At 49.4% G+C, this 20,077-nt stretch overlaps 1 protein-coding gene across 3 annotated transcripts in view; it reads right to left on the reverse strand.

The window, feature by feature from the left end:
• Positions 1 to 3,177: 3,177 nt before the first annotated feature.
• The window catches only part of LOC144943970 (mechanosensitive cation channel TMEM63B-like), a 92,970-nt gene continuing 76,070 nt past the window's right edge, over positions 3,178 to 20,077 (reverse strand). For all 3 annotated transcript variants that reach the window (XM_078871886.1, XM_078871887.1, XM_078871888.1), the window contains 4 exons: positions 16,086 to 16,253; positions 14,762 to 14,877; positions 11,113 to 11,178; positions 3,178 to 10,007 (listed from right to left, as the gene is read on the reverse strand). In XM_078871886.1, coding sequence (XP_078728012.1) covers positions 9,750 to 10,007; positions 11,113 to 11,178; positions 14,762 to 14,877; positions 16,086 to 16,253 — 608 coding nt within the window. In that variant the 3' untranslated portion in view covers positions 3,178 to 9,749. The remainder of the gene's footprint in view (positions 10,008 to 11,112; positions 11,179 to 14,761; positions 14,878 to 16,085; positions 16,254 to 20,077) is intronic.

Below are 20,077 nucleotides of genomic sequence, written 5' to 3' on the forward strand. Positions count from 1 at the left end.
GTGGGAGGGTGGAGAGGGAGGGTGGAGTGGGAGGGTGGAGAGGGAGGGTGGAGTGGGAGGGTGGAGAGGGAGGGTGGAGTGGGAGGGTGGAGTGGGAGGGTGGAGAGGGAGGGTGGAGTGGGAGGGTGGAGAGGGAGGGTGGAGAGGGAGGGTGGAGTGGGAGGGTGGAGAGGGAGGGTGGAGTGGGAGGGTGGAGAGGGAGGGTGGAGTGGGAGGGTGGAGTGGGAGGGTGGAGAGGGAGGGTGGAGTGGGAGGGTGGAGTGGAAGGGTGGAGAGGGAGGGTGGAGAGGGAGGGTGGAGAGGGAGGGTGGAGTGGGAGGGTGGAGAGGGAGGGTGGAGTGGGAGGGTGGAGAGGGAGGGTGGAGTGGGAGGGTGGAGTGGGAGGGTGGAGAGGGAGGGTGGAGTGGGAGGGTGGAGTGGGAGGGTGGAGTGGGAGGGTGGAGAGGGAGGGTGGAGTGGGAGGGTGGAGAGGGAGGGTGGAGTGGGAGGGTGGAGAGGGAGGGTGGAGTGGGAGGGTGGAGAGGGAGGGTGGAGTGGGAGGGTGGAGAGGGAGGGTGGAGTGGGAGGGTGGAGAGGGAGGGTGGAGTGGGAGGGTGGAGTGGGAGGGTGGAGAGGGAGGGTGGAGTGGGAGGGTGGAGAGGGAGGGTGGAGTGGGAGGGTGGAGAGGGAGGGTGGAGTGGGAGGGTGGAGAGGGAGGGTGGAGTGGGAGGGTGGAGTGGGAGGGTGGAGAGGGAGGGTGGAGTGGGAGGGTGGAGTGGGAGGGTGGAGAGGGAGGGTGGAGTGGGAGGGTGGAGAGGGAGGGTGGAATGGGAGGGTGGAGAGGGAGGGTGGAGTGGGAGGGTGGAGAGGGAGGGTGGAGTGGGAGGGTGGAGTGGGAGGGTGGAGTGGGAGGGTGGAGAGGGAGGGTGGAGTGGGAGGGTGGAGAGGGAGGGTGGAGTGGGAGGGTGGAGTGGGAGGGTGGAGAGGGAGGGTGGAGTGGGAGGGTGGAGAGGGAGGGTGGAGAGGGAGGGTGGAGTGGGAGGGTGGAGAGGGAGGGTGGAGTGGGAGGGTGGAGTGGGAGGAGAGGGGAGGGTGGAGTGGGGGGGGGAGGGTGGAGTGGGAGGGGAGGGTGGAGAGGGAGGGGAGGGTGGAGTGGGAGGGGAGGGTGGAGAGGGAGGGGAGGGTGGAGATGGAGGGTGGAGTGGGAGGGGAGGGTGGGAAGAGGAGGGAGTTGGGAGGGATGGAAGGAGAGAGAATGGGTGAGTGGGCAGCGAGAGAGGAGGGACAGAGGACGAGTGGAGGGTGAGTGGAGGGTGAGTGGAGGGTGAGTGGAGGGTGAGTGGGGGACATGAGAGGAGGGATCAGCAGCTCAAGGGCGCCTCCTGCTGCTGGAACAGTGATGGCAGCCGCACTTGGGATGGGTGAGGGTTGGACTGTGGGTTCGGGGTGGCGAAGGGGTTAGGGCCGTTAGGCGTTATAGTTCAGAGCCACGGGTGTACGGTTAGGGTCAGGATCAATGGGCTTCGTGTGTGTGGCAAGGATTTGAGTTCGTGGCCGAGTTTGAATGTTAGGGCCGAGTTAAGTGGCGAGGCGCCTGAGATGACGGGTTGTTGTTATCTTGTAACTTTCCACTTATTTGTTCAATTACTTCGTTTTCTTGCGCGTCCGTTGAGGGACAAGCAGCGAGTTGAGTGTTTCAATGACGGCTGCAAGTTTTCAAGACTCATAATGTTCGGGCCAAGGTCAAAGTTCGGTGTTGTGGTTTTAAGGATTGGGGCTAGGGGGTCGTTATTTTGGACGATTTTTGACCCCCCCCCCCCCACTTCGTCACACGGCGTCACAAAAATCAGACCCCCCCTCAAATATGACGTCACAAAGCTCTGCCCCGCCCCCCCCCCCCAAATAAAACATGCTTCAAATCGCTTTAGACTATTGTCATTGCAGTGCGTATTCAATGTGGCGCTGCACTCTGATGTTGTAGGAGAAAACATTTATTAAAACGTCTATTTAACTAAGTAGAACGTGTTGTCTATATTTATTTAAAGTTGCGCATTTTGATGTGACGTCACATTTCTCACCCCCCCCCCCCCCATCGTCTGACCCCCTCCCCCATCGTCTGACCCCCTCCCCCAGGTGCGTGACGTCATTTATGGACGGCCCCTAGGGTTGTCTCGTCAGGTTTAGAAACGGTCATAAGTATGGGTTGGTGGTCTTTTTTGGAATGATTCACGTTTTTATTGATTAATTACAGTAGTTAACAAATATAACGTATGCAATCAAATACAATTTTTTTAATCTTATGTTTGGGTGGTGGCTGTTCAAATGCAATTCCCTCCAAACTGAGTTGCCAGAAAAAGGGGAAAAACCCTATTAGTAACGCTTCGTTCCTCCGAATACACACTTAATAAATGTAACGCACATTGCCAGCAACAGAAAGGCGCACCTCAGACTGTTCGGTTTTCATTTCATTTTTATTCATTTTTTTAATTGTCATTACACAAGGTATTGTCACCATTGCATTTTTTGTATTTTTATTTTTCGTAATATTTTTTTAAATAATAAACAGTGGGCATCGTGTCGCATACTTTAGCTTTTTTTTTGTTAAGCAGCGCAAACAAACCCATTAGCCTCCTCGAGAGAAAAAAAAGGGTCACAGATTCTAGAGGTGTAACAAAATAAACGTCGTGGTGTGATTGTAGCGGCCACCAGTGGCTGCGGGGCGAGTCACGTGGGACCCATTGCGACTGCGTCGGCTTTCGCGGCAGTGCTTGTACAGCTCCTCTCCGGCTGTTAACCGCGTGTTGTTCGGCACGACGTCCGACGTTTCGCTCCGTGTGCTTAGGAGCTTCTTCAGGAAGTGAACTGAAGAAGTTCCCTGCAAAGTGGCGTGAAATGTCGGGACATCGTGACCGAACAACACATCGTGGCGCCAGGGGGGTCAGGTACGTTAAAACAACTTAATTTAAGATTTGAAGCTTTCGTGACTGCAAGGATTCATACTCTTAGGTTTGTTTCGGTAAAGTCACGTAGGTAAAAAAAGAGTTAATAAAAGTAATAATGGAAATAAAATAAAATAATAAATCACGACGTTTCGGAGGCAACACAAGTCTCCGTCATCAGGTGGGACCGTCACAGCTAAAATTACTGCATCAAGGTGCAGTAATTTTGATGCAGTAATTTTAGCTGTGACGGTCCCACCTGATGACGGAGGCTTGTGTTGCCTCCGAAACGTCGTGATTTATTATTTTATTTCTATTATTACTTTTATTAACTTAAAAAAAATTTTTTACCTACGTGACTTTACCGAAAAAACCTAGGAGTACAACTTAATTTGTCAATTTCCCCGAGCTCAGATTTAAATCGGTGCCAATCAAGGGAGATGTTCACCTTTAAGGTCTTGTACGCAAGTCCCGTCCAGAGATGCTGTATTTGCACCCCACGCGAGGACACCTTAAGACTAAAGGTCGCTTCTTTTTGTTTACAATGTAGACCCAAGGCATGGAACACGCCGGATTGAAGCATATCGAACCCCCCCAAAAATACAAGCGACGGACGCGTTTGATGCTGCTAATCCTGCATAATGCACGGGCATAATGACTTTAAACCCCCCGCCAAACCTCCTACGCATTTCACAGGTAGTACTAATCGCATATCTGCATTTACCATAAATATGCTAAATTCATCTTGATATGCAAATTATTTTGTCAAGGCGCCCTTCCCCCCTCCATCCCAGCTTAAATAGTCGCTCCAAGCCTGGGGCTGTCATTCAGACTCTGTGTTCTCGACAGACCTGTTCTTCACCTGAGGACGGCTGCTTGCGTTGTGGCCGAAACGTCGTGAGAATTATTTTGTTTTATTTTTATTATTTTCATTCTACGTGACTTTACCGAAAGAACCAAGAAGATGAATCGCCGTAAAGTAAGATCCGTTACACCTCTGCGCAGAACATTAGGGCCCCACCACCGCCGCTCTTGCATCCAGAATCACGTTTTCCCATGCAGCACGATGCATTTGTACACTTTGCGGCCGATTGCAAACGGCGCCACGAGTGCTGTTCGTGTCGTCTCAACCTCCACCACCTTCTCTTACAAAGAGAACAAAGGTTTTTAGGCCACCGTATTTCAAGCCAAGGTTTCACTCACTCCAGATCTTGCAAATCACCACAGCTCGCATCCTTTACATGTTCATCTTCTCTGTTCGAATACAAATTGAGCAGTTTAACACGTAGGCTTTCGCGACCAATGTTATCCATGAGGTTTTTTGGGTTAGATTGCATGTGTCGTTAAACCCGCCAAGACCCAACACAGCCAATTAGTAAGGTTTCACAGATAGGCATGTCTGATTATTGGTAACAATTGATCGTATAACGTAGAGAGCTTCGATTCAAATGTAAAGATCTTGTGTGCGTACATGCCATACACAAGACCTCGGCACGTGCCATGACCTGCCAGGAAGCCTTCGACACTTTGAGGCTTCAGTGACCCTGCACAAGAGCAATCGTAACTTCGTCAGTTCGTTTTGAGAGCGCAGATTCAAATGAGATTGATGAACATGGAAATGCAGATTACGGTGGGCCACAAGGACTCCGGGGTTTGTAAACCCTGCCATAACCCAAATAACAATGTACATTCCTCAAAATTGCTTTAGAGGAGAAAAAAACGTAACATGTCTTCATTTGCAGTATTACACTTACATCATGATTGTTCAGACATCTATAGCACTATTTCTTTGTGAATAGGAATTCCGTAATGAACTCCCCTCTTTATTAAATAGACAGTAATCGGTATCGATTTATTTGTCCAGGAAAGCCTCACCGACTCTCAAGACCCTTTTTCAAGAGGGCCCTGGATTGTGATGTTTGGCCAATTTTATGAAGGAGCGTTTGGCTTGGTGTGGGAGGAAAGTTGTGTAACAGGAGAAAAAAAAACACTTGCTGTACCATGGGGGTAACACTCAAAAGCTCCACACAGATATTGATTCAAGAATGCGTTGATGTACTCTCATCGCCTGGCCACCTCGCACTGTGTGTACACGCTGCACTTGCAGCTCACCGGCGTGTGAGCCGCGCTGCGGCAGTGTGCGATGACGACACCTCCTGTCGTGCAGTAGGAAAACATACTGCAAGCTGCAAATGCATCCGAATGTTCTCTTTCAGCACAAACATTGTCCAGAAGCCCAGAAACTGCTAAATGATTTGCAAAAAAAATCACCGTGGTCAGTCAATGGATTTGCTATTTTCTTTTTCAAAGATAAACTCTATTGAGTAAAATGATCTTGGGAGATTCACAGGATGAACGAAAATAAATTACAGACCAGGACAGATTTTTTAACGTCGCCATTACATTGCATTCGGTGATGGCGTCACCGAAAAATAACAACATCAGGCAAGGCAAGGGGGATCCCACCTCAACTGGCGTTCTCTAGTGATGGCTCGAGAACGCTCGTGTGGAGTGTAGCATTCCATGGTAAAGAATGGATTGGCATTGAATGGGATGGAGGGAGCGTGAGCCGTGGACCCCTGGCCCCTTTGGGCAGAGAAGTTGAGAGAGGGAAACGGTTTCAGACGAGGGGACTGAGGCCACCGTGAATGCAAAGGAGGAGAAATCAATGCTTTGTTATTCATGCAAGTCGTGTGATTTCTACAGATATTGCTTGGTGGTAACCCAGTGAGACATCACGGAGTGAGCTGGCAAGCGATGTGGCATAAACTAACACTGCGATGACCTCTGTAAGACTACGAAGCTTCCGAAACTGAGATGAACTCAACACGGGTAAACATCAAATGTAAAAACACGGTTAAATTGTCACATTTTACACAGGGGTTCGATTAAAATCAGTCTAACGCAGACCCAGTCTTGTTAGCCGTTACGTGTTTAGCGTCGACGAGTGGCGGCAATTTTTTGGTTATCAGCAGCCAACCGATTTGCATAGTTTTAAAAGCAAAAAAAGAAATATCGTGCTGGCAAACGGACGAGTGAGTGTACATGGCCCAACCAAGCAGGCCCTATTTGCAACTTTGAGACCGGCAATGAATAAAGTGCGTTTGCACCCAATTCACAGCTGATATTATTCCATGGTAAGTGGTCATTATTTCACCCAGGAAAGCTCTCTTTCACGAGCATACTACGTGGGACGTTTGGCCAATTCCTTAAATTGAGAATGTTATGTTATTTCAATGTCAGTGGTAATCAGAATGTCTGAATGTCTGCATACGTGGGGATACAAGTCAACGATCTGCAAGGAAAGGCGAGTAAACTACTTGCTGTACTGCCTTCCATGGGCCACCCCACAGATCTGCAGTTGGGCATCATGCACATGATAAAATATGCATAATTATAGCATATCATTTATTACCTAGTATTTTTATGGAACTAGTTGAAATCAATAGTATGATTGTCAAAAATTTACCTGTTTTGAAAGCAACTTCATGATCTGGTTTGTGGCGTGTTTCAGGTATTTAAAATTGTATTTATTTTATTTTTACGAATGTCAATATTCTTTGGTACGCAGTCCTCAGTACAGGCGTGGTTCATCATTGTTGATATGATCGACACATCATCGTCGTGATCATCATCACCACAGTCTGTACAGCTCAACAGTGAATTATTGTTTTTCCAATAATCCCTTGTGTAAAATTAAAACATTCCATCTGTGCCTCTACAAGACTGGATTTTGAAAGTCCCAAATTCCAAGAATTTACACACACATAAGCGGCAAACATTTTCCCCAATGTTTCTCTGCGCACTTTAAGATAATTTAATTAAGTTTCTTCATCAGTAGCCATGTCTCTGATCCAGAGGCCAGAGAAGCAAGCTTGGAATTGCAGTAATACCCCGGTTTACGTCGGAGATGCATTCCTCAAAGGTGGGACGACGAATATCGAAACGACGAGAAAGGACGGACGATGCTGTTGGCGACGTGTGCGTGCGTGTTGAGGCGACGCAAATCAGGTAGTGTGGTAGTAATACAGTGACGATGTAAAAGGGTGAAGATGTAAATCGGGGTATTACTGTTCATTGTGAGACACGTGGATGAGAGATATACACACGGGTCAAAAGACGTTGACTTGTTAATAAAAGACGAGTGGGCTTGGGTTTGGGACGCGTTGCGAGAAGAGACGATGGCCAGTGGTTGAGACCAACGACGGAGTGGCAGCCGATGGAACGTGACCGGGAGGACGGCCACCGTGAAGATGCAGCAAGGAGATGAAGCTTGTGTGCAAGCGCCGGGGGGTGGATTTGTTGCGTCACAAGACCGTGAGGGATATTGACAGCTCGGAAAGGCCTTCAACCAGCAATCGATTGATCATGGCTGTTGATGATGATGGCACGGCGTAGAGAGTGTCGAAGATGCATTCGAACACACCACTGCCCTATCGTGCAACTGACCTAATGAATAAATTCCTTAATTGTGCATTTTTATTTAAGTTCTATGTCAAACTGTAAACGGTTTTAAAATCATAAATAAACACCTTTAGGGCACGATTGTTTCATACTCTTATTTCATACGATTGTTTCACTTTGACGATTGCTATTGCGAATGCACACGGCTGTCTTTGGATCTCTGACAAATTAAACGGACATTTTGCTGTTGGTGAATTCCTGGTTTAGGTGGTGGCTCAAGAGTGGCAGAAGCCCTGTTTTTCTGGGCTATGCCCATCTCAAGATGGACAATTGGCTGGCAAGCCAATCTATTAACGGAACCTCCGTTCCACAAGGTGGACCCCACTGAAAACTATTTAATTGGCAAAGTGACCCGAAAACGAGATATATTTGGGCATTGATATTGGTAATCCGTGAGGCGAGTTCAGCGATTGGTTTAGGGGGTTTTGTAGTTTCCATGAAAACACGTGACATGTCCTCGGACGGACTCGTGAAGGATGGACAGACAGAACATTTCCTGGGCATAGGTGACCAAATTGGTTCCTTTAAACCAACCAGATTCTCACCGCTCACCCGCTACCGTTCCCATACTGCGCACCAGCAATTTTGTTTTAACGCATTACCTCTACTCGTAACTGATTATTCTCGCAAGCGTACAGTCGGGGGACAAACAAATACAACTGGCAGCTTTCCTTAACGTCTACTTAACTAACATTACCACTGCTCCCAGCACCACTTCTCCCCCGAACCACGGCGGCCGTCGATCTACGAGTTACTCAACAGGGAACATCCCCCCCCCATCCCCGTTACACACGGAATGCTGCCACAGAGCCAGCGGTGCGTGCATGGCACTGCCGATCGTCGCCGGTAACCCCAATCGCCCACAACCGCAGCAGCTGGTGTGACCGCAACACGCGCCACCCACCCTCGGTGATAATAAATATTAGTCCTTCATGCGCTTGGACCGTTTTCATATTTCTTTTTTGTTTGTTTCATTCACAAAGCAAATTTTTCTCGTTTTTCTCTCTCCTTCGCCGCAGTAAATACTTGTGCTGCGATCATAGCGGAAAGTCGTTTTAACACGTCGCACTTTTAAAAATAAAGTGACGAGGGAGGTGGCAATGAATTGGGAACGAGGTCCTCATTTTTACCCGAGCACCAGGCCCCCCGTGGGATACGCCACTCACCGACGGGACCCAAAGGGTCAGTCGGTCGGTCTCGAAGAAGAAGCCAGCGACACAGCAACATGCGAGAGGAGGCAGCCCGAGTGGGCTCTGGCTCGCTCATGGCCAGCCAAGAGGGCTACATGCATGGACCAACTAAATCAAGTCCCCGCCCAAGACTTTAGGAGGCCGCCAATCGGCCTGGAAGTCTGGCCGTGCCATTCGCGAGTGACCGAGTTATTCTGACACGAGGCTGAGCGTGGATCTGGCCCCACGAGTGGAAGCTACGAGGAAAATTGCATCGAAGTCTCCGAGTGGAGGGTTGCAGTCTCCCAGGCTCAGTGTGCACCAGGTCAAGTTTTATTTTTACATCGCGCTAATCTGATAACGAGCCGAATCTAATTAAGTCTTCTATTTATTCTGGACGGGCTCGTTGAGAATTACCATTGTACATTGCGAGTCTCTTTTTTAATTAAGAATATCCGGCCACCACAAAGGAAATGTTTTTTTAATTGTCGATAAGACTTTTTGCAAGTAATCCGGCAAGTGTGCAAAGCACGCCGTTGGTGCATGATGGCCGTACCCACGATTAGTCCCTGCACGTCTTCAAATTCAGCTGGACCTGCTATGGGTCAACTAGAAGCCACGGCGACCGATGCGTAAACTGAAAATGACCATTGCCGAAAAAGATACAGTATGCGGCAATGTCACGCCAAACCTCGCAGTGAATTACAGCAAAAATAAAACTGAAAAAAAGAGGGCCCTCCGTATTGAGGCGACGCAACAACAACACAGGGAAGGCCTTACGGCACTACCGCTTAGTGCAACGTGTTCCAGGCTGTGCAACAATCAATCTCGGGCGATCCGGCTCCTGGCTGCGAGTGAAGCGGTCGCCGAGTTCACAGCCAGTGTACTTTCACCCCCCGCCGCCACCGACCTACACATCTGCGCATCTTCCGTCTCTCTCACTTGCGCTCTCTCTCTCTCAGTCCCCTCCCGCCCCGTTCAATTCTATCTCGCGATCGCTTCCTTCTCCCGTCTCGTCGTGCGCATGGAAGCTGATGGACAAGCATGTAGGGTGGCTGCCACATTTACACCCACCCGCCCGCTCGCCCGCCAGGCCACCTGCCCACCCGCCTGCTAGCTAGCCCCGACTTTCTCAATTCACGAGTTTGGCTGACAAGCGGGTTGGCGGTCGGGCCTGCCAGGCCACTCCTCCCCAGCTCTAATGTACACCATGTTTGGGGGAGGCGACGGGCGACTGGGTCCGGTGGTGGTCGGGCTCGTCGGCACCGGAGCTGGCCGTATCTCCGCCACCTCCGCCGGGCTTTCCGTTAGTGCCGTCCGTCGGCGCGCCCTGGGGCTTGCTCTGGTTGTGGTTCGGTTCGTCGTCTTTATCCATGGAGCCGTAGCTCTGGGGCGACATCACCTCGCTCTCCTCCTCCACGGCCGATGGCGCAAACAGCACCGATGCCTTGTAGGTCTGGTTCGGGGTCAGGGTCGGGGTCGGGGTCAGAGTGAGTTAGGGTAAGGATCGGAGTGAGGATGGACGGGGGGGGGGGGGTAGGATGATGAGAGCGATACAGAGAGAGAGGCGAGGCACAGAGCGAGAGGCAGTGGGCAGAAAGCATGGTGCAGAATACGTGCAGGAGAGAGTGGACAGGCCGTGGGAAAGGTGAGAGAGCAATACACACCACCCCACCCTTCCTCTGAGAGGGAAGGACATGTGAAGGGCATGGACGGAAAGAGGGATGGTGATGAAGGGGTGACGGGCACCCAGAGTGGGGAGAGTGGAGTGGAGAGGCGGAGAGAGCATGGGAAGTGACAGAAATGCAGGCGCCGCAGACGGGGAAGATGAAGACGGATCGCCGGAAGCACTCTACGAATCTCCACACTTTTGAAGCGTTATTATTTAAGATCGCTACGGCTTTCAAACGTGATTCATCATCGCGAAAGGAGGGCGTTTGTTCGCGATCATCTTCACGAAGCTCATCTCCTCTGCTTGTCCCTGCCAAATGGGCAACGGAATCTCCTGCAATGACTCAGGATCGCCGACCAAGATAAGCAGCCCCCAACGCTTGCTTCAGCGAATAATAAATTAAGGGACTGCGCGTTGGCAGTGGTGTACAACTACGAATCGAGAAAAATCCCATCGCGTTCATCATTAGCGCTGTCCTTTATCAGAGCCAAGAAGGGTCTGGAGAAGAGCCATTGCCCAAAATATTAGCCGAGTGAAGATTACTCTTTAATTCTGCTTGGCTCCGCTATACGGCAGTGCTGATGACAACGTGTATCTACATCCAATCGTGCGTACGAGAATCAATTATTTTATAAAAAATACTCTGTAAGTAATTGCCTCACGTGACCCCCTGTAGCCACGAGAGACACTGCGCTCACAATCTAAAAAGAAAATACCAAAAAATATCTATTTTTTCACTGTGACCCCCCAATTCATGACAATCCATCGGGTCACATGGGGGTAGTCGAACGTCAACAGCCGAATGATGAGAACCAACCGGTTTGATTGGAGAGGCACAACGACTGCGAGACGCCTCGCTGAGATATAGTGGTGGGGGGGGGGCACATACCGGAGATTGTGGTGTAGTGGGGGTTCCTCCCTCGTCATCCAGAGGGGGGCTGCCCACCATGGAGTCCTGAAGGGAGAGAGGAAAGGAAAACCCGCGAGGTGTAAAGCAAAAGAGAGGCAATGACATCGTTTAAAATGTGTGTGTGTGTGTATATCATCCATCATGCGACAGCTATGTATGTGACAATTCACAGCCTGGACCACCCCCTTCAAGTGAGATGTCCCATCCCAATGGATTTTGCAGGTGAAAGATGTAAACAAAGTATATAAAATAACTAGAATAAAAAAGGTAAATGTTTTCGGTATCCATCCAAGTGGCCACTGATGTCAAAGAGTACATTTGTTCACCGAGGCCAAATTCGAATTTCAAAAAATGTGTCCACCGCGCTTGGCAGTGATGGACAAGCGCAGAGCGTGACGTTCGACTGATACCGGACGAAACCGACGTGATCAGTCGACCTCCCGCAGTGATGCTGTTCTAGAGCCTCAAAAAAGTTACAAAGACAACCATGCTAATCGGAGGTGTGGGGGGAAGGACAACAAACTAAACACAAAAAGTGGTTCTAAAGAACTAAAGAACTGAAGAAGAAGTTCATAGGCCTTTGTCAATCTACGACTGCCGGGTGAACGCCTCCCTACGTTACGCTGGTCGTGGGGGCTGTTTGACCAGGCTTCACCATCACGGGGGGCAGTGCAGGGAGGTGAACCATGGGGGCGGCGGCTCGCGAGCGGTTCAGACCTCGCTCGCTACAGATGTCAGCCATGGCCAGCAGTCAAAACTGAGGTCGCCCAGTTTGCCAGGTTCACAGTGCCACTGCACCACCGCTCCTCCCCGCCATTGCCTCTGTTGTATGGCACCGTTCATAAAGTAGAACCTGCTTTCATTCGTTATTTACCATACACACAGAGAGCGCTCTGGGCGATGCAGCGTTCCACCACTGTGGCAACTCAAAGGATTACTGCAATTGAGGGGTCAAGGCTCGATTCAAGAATTCCGTAAACATTGCCGCGAACGGTAGCACCTCCAGTACGCTCCAGAGCTCGTGACCCCATCGCGTACAGCATACATGGATTAACAAAACATGATTCTTACACGCACAATTAAATTCACATATCCTGACATTTACGAATCGATATTAACGAATGGGGTGGATCGTTGGCGCAGTGGTAGATGCACTGCGCAATGATCCATCGACACGAGTTCCATTCCCGGTGTTCGGTAAGATATGAACCAGAACCCTCTTCCTCACTCCCTCCCGTTCCGTCCCATCCCCCCCCCCCTCTTCACCCACCCGTACTGACAAGCGTGGTGAAGTACGATCAAACAAACCACACGATCAACACAATTGTAGGGAGGCCTCCATTCAGAAGTGACAAGAGGCTTGTCGATTATTAATATTACTGTCATCGCTGTTGTTATTAAACGATGAATTGATGCAACGTTACACCGCTGCAGACCACCCATACGTAGCGAGCGCTCGCTGCCGGCTCGGCCAATGCTGGATTTGTTTTACTAACAGCTCAAGAGTCACCCAGGGTGGCGGCAACATGAGGGAAAGAATGGCCGATCACAACAGATGGTACGCGGACTTTGGCGGCGGTGGGATACGACAGCGAGGGTCCCGTGAATTGTGCATCCTGGGAAACCGGGGATGGATTATTTCCACTATTTATTTATATTCTTATAAATTTACACAAGGTAAATGGAAACCATACACACAAAACCCTGCAAACGATTCAGGGAACTTGTAAACTCAAATTTAAACGTTTATATTTACCTTGGATAGAGCTGTCAAGACGTCCAAACATTTTTTTTATGAACAGGCTAACCGCCCTGGTCATAGTTTTTTTTTAAAGGATATCTTTAATACAACTTAATTTCTGCAGACAAACGCATAAATCTGGCCAAGTTAGAAGTCGTGGCAGTGCAGTAGCTCACAGTGCCAACAATCAGTGGTGCATCATCAACCGAGATCGATTCTCAAAGCTCATGATGCGTGCATAAATTCGCGTATTCAACACCGGATTTATTTGACATTTAACACATTGTCATATGCATCGGGTTCGTTACTTACATCCAACCAAAATGCAAAAAATAAAGAGTGGAATCGCCACCTCGAATCGGGGCACCCAGGGGGTGTGCGCTGCTATCTGCACAGCGCACGACTACGGCATTTTGATCATTCCCTGAATAAATTGATCATTCCCTGAATAAAAATAAAATGACCAGGACGTTGCCAAAACTAAATTGTTGGGGGTCAGCGCTAGAGGACTTCCTTCACTTTGTGTGGCATCGGCATGAGCACATTCAACAGCCGCAACAATGTCAACGTATCTTCTACGGTGGAAATCTTTTTATCCGATTTGATCTGGCGGATGCCAAGGGGCGGACCCTGTCATACAAATTTATCTGCGCACATTACTCATCCTACCCGCTCCTGCAAAGCGCAGATGAACACGCCATGTGTTTTGGTTTGTTGTCCTTCCTCCGCACCTCCCATTAGCACAGTTGGCTACGCACGGTGCGAAAGAATTTCACTATACGTACCTGCACATACAAAAACGTCAGACCGTGGTAGGATTACTTTGGGACTTCCAGAGATCACGCGTGGTGACCCGTCCGAGTAATAGGGCGCGAGTGAACAGGATGAATTCGGTTCCCCTACTGGGTCATTCACTGGGGTGACGCGATGAGCCGTGGATATTCTGTGCGGATCGATGCAGGAGAGGGCAGTCTCGCTGCGACGACACTCGTCTTCGCGTTACCAAACAGCAGAGGGCAACCGGTGAAACTAGTGAGCACTTATTGAGGCCAGCATGGGGCACGAGTGAGTGGTGTGGTCCCGCGCTGTGGTCGGTAGAGGCCTTCATCAACCCATTGCTGACGTTTACATAGCATCTCCGATTGGCTACGTACGGTGTGAAACAAGTTCAACATACATAGACGAGTCAATTGTCTAAGGCCAAGTCTAACCAAGGGAGGAGACCTGGGAATGGTTCAGATACCACATGCCACCGATGTCCTCCGTGGAATGGGTTTCAAACCCGAGTTTGGCTCGGTTCAGAGGGCAGCGCGCAAACCGCCGCAGCGGCGAAGTGTCGGCAGTGAGCAGCAATCGCCGAGAAGTCCGATGGGGAGGAAAAAGGGGCGAATGCGGGGAACGCTTCCTGAGACGGTCACAAGCTGGACATATAGACAGCCTTGCGGCAAGGAAAGATGGAAGGGGACGACGGGAAGAGGAAGGACACGGGTCAGTTTTGGTGGGACAATGCGAGCAGTTGAACCGGGGGACTCGCCAACGAGGGACCGCTTGCAGGTCGCAAAAAAATATACAGACGCTGCAAATCGCAAAAATGTGGGAAGCATCTGCCACGGGCATCAACCCTCAGTTGTTTTGAGGATGCCAAAAGATGAAATGTTATGAAAACGTACATGGGGGGGGGAGGGGGGGGGAGGTGGTGGTGGAGGGGCTGTATTTTGCTACTTTATTATAGAAACACTTAATCGGAAATGAGACGAGACAAGACGAAGAAAGAGTGGGCCCTCGTCCCGGGGGAAGGACCGCGGTGCGACCTTTCTTCCCAGAAACCTCGGGATGAAATAGCCCCCCACCCCCACCTCCCCACCCGCCCCCACCCACCCACCCCACCTTGTAGTTGTGCACGCTCAGGTACTTGAAGTATCCGAAGAACATGCGGAAGAGGCACACGACGATGGTGAAGAGCAGCACGATGAACGTGAAGACGGTGATCTCGTTCCTCGGGCCTGGGCGGGGGGCGCGGGAGGAGGACGAGGAGAAAGAAGCTCAACGACCAACGGTGAACCCCGCAGCTCGCGAGATTTCCAACAGACAGCCAGCCGCCGCCGCCGCCGCACCGCGTGGAAACGAAAACGACGACGGCCAGATTTGTTCATGGGAACGCGGAGCGTTGTGTGCTTATTTCCCAGGGCTCGGTGCGCCGGGTAGTTTTTTCTTACCCCCAGAGAATACAGGCAACGCGCAGGGGGTGCCAGAGAGATCGTGGCGGGGTGGTGGAAGGGGTCGGCGGGGGGGAGAAGTGGGGGGGAGCAGAGTGGATCCCTCTGTGTTCCCACATGCATCCCCCTCTCTCCCCACCATGCACAAAAATACAATGACAAAGGTCCCCCGTATAGCCTTAACGGACTTTTGGGGCAAGTGCTGTTAGCGAGCACCTATAAAGGCCGGCACGGCGCAGGCGAAGGTGGGTGGCTAGCAAGAAACCCCACTGCCTTTGTCTCCCAAGTGGCAAAGTTCACACACCGAAGCAGGTCACTCATTTGAGGCTCAAGTCGAGAAATAGGGGAGGGCCCAGGACTGGTTCAGATAATCATCACTGATGGTAGCCATGGGCAGAAATCGAGACTTGGGTCACCAGGTTCGTTTTTCAGTACGCTGACCACTGTGCCACTGGTCCCCACACGTTCACATGTGCACGCGCGCACACACACACACAAGGAAAATCCCTCTTCTTATTAGTGACTAGTGCCCTCGTATCACCCTAGACCACAGGGCCCCTCCTACCCCCACTGGGAGGTTACAGGGCCTAAAGAGGAAGGGAGTAAGAATCTAGGCGAGGCATGTTTTGGGAACCAAGTAATGGGAAAGTGCTTAGAAAGGTCTAGTTGTTGAATCGGTGAATGAACAAATGAAAATCTTCAACTGTTATAACCAAGTGGCCACCCATTGAAGCACCATTGCGCATATTTGTATTATTTTTTTTACTTCCGAAAGTGACGCCTGTAGAGATTCAGCGCACATGCTCACCGTGCGACATTGGTGGTCATGGGGGGAGCGGTAGCGAGGTGGCTCGCTAAAGCGATGAGAATCGAAGCGTCGTTTCACCACTCCCACCACCCCCACACATCACGTCGTCCTCACATCGCCAACCATTGGCACAGACGCGGCGGCGTGTGCGATGACGGTTTCCCCCCCACCCCGAGCGGTCTCTCACCGAGGCGCACGACGGAGTAGAAGAGCAGCCAGAAGATGCAGAGGATGGGCGCGGCGACCACCTGGTTGATGGCCGAGCAGTGGATCTTGCGGTTGAGCTTGGAGGGGATGTACGCGTAGTAGAGGTTGTAGCGGTCCACCATGTGCTTGAGGAGCACGTAGATCACGCCTGGAGCGGGAAGGGAACAAATTGTTTCGCGAAAGAGTAAAGGGTCTCGTCCAACTGGGATGAGACGATCCACTTGGTGCATTTGAGAACGCAGTTTAATCACAGGTGGTCGAGACCCGGATTTGAACCCAAGTTCTCAGCGCAGCCACCTTGGCGCTACGGCTTGGTGTCAAATCCCCCCCGAGTAGAACGGGCCACCCCAGCAGCTACTGTTACAAGGCGTCATTATCATCAACAGCCGCGGGAGCGGAGGGAACAAATTATTTTACAGAGGCGGAAAAGTCTCGTCAAAATCGGAATTATCTGCGCGGATTTTAATTGCCACGGTTAGCCGAGCAGCACGGGCTCAATCACGGTAGCTGAGTGCAGGCCCAAATAATTCCAAGTGGCCGGCAACAAACAGCACAGTTGATGGTGTTATAGATAAGAGCTAATACGTTTGTTTAATCCAGCACGATTACATAAACTTTGGGAAGACAGATGATGGGAAGGGAATTCACCATCGCAAGACATGGACGGATGGGCGACGACGGGGGGAGGACTTCAATATATCAGCGGATTGGCCATGAACGTTTAATAACACTGGTCAACATAACACTGGCCTGGAATTTTGCAGCTGTTTTAGACTAATTTCAGGGTGCTGAGTCCAAATCTGATCTCTAATTTGCTCTATCACATCTCATTTTTATGCTATCGGCATACCCCATTTTCATTGATTTTACCCGAAATTAACTCTGTCACTTATGATTGCAAGTTGTTGCGAGTCAGTGACTGCTTTAGTGTTAAAATATGGTGCTGTATTTTTAGAATAGTGTGTTTATAATATCATTTTATGTAGATATCCACATTTATTTAATATTTTTCTTCTGCAGTTTTTATTGAAAATGCAATATTTGATATGTGATAGACAAAAACTGATGCCAGATTTGGAATCGGCACCCCAAAATTACCTTAAAACCGTTGGAATACCTTGTGGCCAGAAAAAGTGTGTTGACCACAGTGTCATTATCATCCTTCTAACAATTGCTGGGGTGGCTCAGGTGGTTGACACCAGACCGGGCTTCAACCCCCGTGATTCAACTGGGTTCTCAAGTGCACCAAGTGGAGAGTCTAATCCAAGTGACCAATGACTGCACACAAAAAAATAAAGAACCACGTTCAATTTCGATATAAAGCTTTCGTGACTGCAGGGATTCATCTTCTTGGTTCTTTCGGTAAAGTCACGTATAAGGGAAGTAATAAAATAATAAAAATAAAACATAATAAAACAATTCTCACGACTAAATTTCGATTTAAAGCTTTCGTGACTGCAGGGATTCATCTTCTTGGTTCTTTCGGTAAAGTCACGTAGAAGGGAAGTAATAAAATAATAAAAATAAAACATAATAAAACAATTCTCACGACGTTTCGGCCACAACGCAAGCAGCCGTCCTCAGGTGAAAACCAGGTCTGTCGAGGACGGCTGCTTGCGTTGTGGCCGAAACGTCGTGAGAATTGTTTTATTATGTTTTATTTTTATTATTTTATTACTTCCTTTCTACGTGACTTTACCGAAAGAACCAAGAAGATGAAGGCCATGGGGGATCGCGCCTTTGCTTCTGTGGCATCTGCCAAAAGTTCGTTGGGATCTTCGAATCACGCCCAAAGACATTTCTCTTTCAGAAGATATCTTCTAGATCAATTCAGTCACTTCTTACCCAACCCCTTCACACACCCATTGTAATTTATGTAAGGCGCCTTGAGATTCCATGAAAGGCGCTATATAAGCTGTTATTATTATTATTAAAACGAACTGACCTTGGAAGTAGTTATGCGACCTCATTTTTCAGACGCCGTCCCCTTGACCTTAACAATACTCCCCATGAGAGATCCCGATGGAAGCAAGCAACATCGTCTTTTAAGTCCCATTACTTGCATGGGCTCAGCCGCTCAGATTAATCTTTCTCCATGTGCTTCTATTCTGCGCCTCTTCTCTAAAGTCTCACATACACTGGCCTCGTATTTCATTCTGCCACATCCTTCCATCTGACCGCCCCCTAAGGTCTCCGTTACTCCTCCTGTCCTGCGCTGGCGGCATCTACACAGTCCCTTTGTTACGTGGTCCAAATGCGCTCAAATTTAGAAAAACTACCCGCGGATCACTCCGCTGAGATTACAGATCAAGTTGAAGTTTAAAGCTTGATATATACACACATATATCCATTGGAGGTTTTTTTTTTTGGGTTAGCTCGCATAAATATGAATGTGTTGTTAAACCCGCCACCGCCCGACACAGCCAATTAGTAAGGTTTGTCACGTAAAGAAAACATGCCAATTCGTTACCAGTTCAACACAGCACATTTAACATTCGAGTATGACGTTTCGCCGGTAATTACAACCAGCATCATCAGGCGACAGCCAGAGTTGTGGAGAAAGCCTCCTGTTTAGGTCTTGTGTATATATACACATATAAATATACATTGCCCCTGCTGTGTAAACTTGGCAAGACCCTCCTGCAAATGAGTCACAAGATTGAAGTGAGGCTTTCCTGGGTAAACAAGCGCACTAGCAATAATAATGATGACATGCTTGCTGAATTATGCTAATATCTCACGGCCCTTGGCAACTTTCCAGCTTAGGGCTTTCCAAAAAAATCCATTATTGAGTAAACAAAACGAGCGAACTCGCACACTCCGCCCGCCCAACCGACCGACTTCCACGAGCGGAGAACCCCTCAACGCATTCAATAACAAAGCCGGCATGGGATGAGCGCCGTGCAGAGTTTCCCAAGCATCGCGCGCACGCGCGCGGTAAGCGATACCATCGCACGCAGCTCGGTCAAGTCCACAGGACAATCCCCTGCTTCCGAGCGAAGAATCGGGTCCCGGAATTCGGCAACGCAAATATTTCCCCCGCAATAAGTCTCGGCGAACGGGGTTCAGGGAGGATGGCGGAGCGGGACGAGGGTGGGGTGGGAGGGGGGGGGGAGCTGGGTAATGAAGATGGGTCAGAAGGGTGCAGCAGACTAAAAAAATTAACCCGTAAAAACAAAGTTTTTCACTCTAAATCCTTTATATGCGTGGCGGCTAGAGTCCTCTCATCCTCTGGCTTGAGATGGCTGCCACCTATGGGTCAGATGATTGTCTGCCAGCATTAAGCAATTGGTAATTAAATATTTAAAAAAATTTCCCTAAACAGTGTAAAATTTTGGATTTTTTTTTTTCACGAAAATTAATTGTCACGCACAACGAGTCTGTGTGGAAAATGTCAGCTCAATTGGATCACGGGAAGTGGGTTAAAAAACGACCGAAAGATTTGCACGGTCGTAAGCAAGCAAGCAAGCACGCAAGCAAGCAAGCGAACTTAATATAAAGGATTTAAAAAAGAAAAAGACCTTCACGGTTGTCGTTGTCGTCGCGAACGCTGCTCCATAACAAGGGATTCATTTATCACCGAAATATTTTCCGGGTCTGGAGTAGCCTGGAGTAGGCACATGTCTAGTAGCCAAAGTAATAGCGAGCAGTATACCCGATGTGGTGAGCGGTGTGTCTAAATATTTTTTTTTCCCGTTCACCGACCCAGCTGAAATCAAGGGCGGCAGGTGAATTTGTTTTTGGGCGGTGTGAATTTTCTCTATGGAGCAGAGCAGGAAATTTATGTCGGTCTGCATACTCATAATAACTCCAATTAATTACCCAGGAAAGCCTCACCGAGTCTCAAGACTCTCTTTCAGGAGAGTTCTACATTGGGATGTTTGGTCAATGAAGGATTTTGTTGTATATATTCATCGCTTAAATTCCAAGGCATCTCTAAGCGCCAATAAAAATTTGGCTTGTGGGAGGAAA

This window comes from Lampetra fluviatilis, chromosome 33 (genome assembly GCF_964198595.1).
Source record: "Lampetra fluviatilis chromosome 33, kcLamFluv1.1, whole genome shotgun sequence".
NCBI lineage: Eukaryota > Metazoa > Chordata > Hyperoartia > Petromyzontiformes > Petromyzontidae > Lampetra > Lampetra fluviatilis.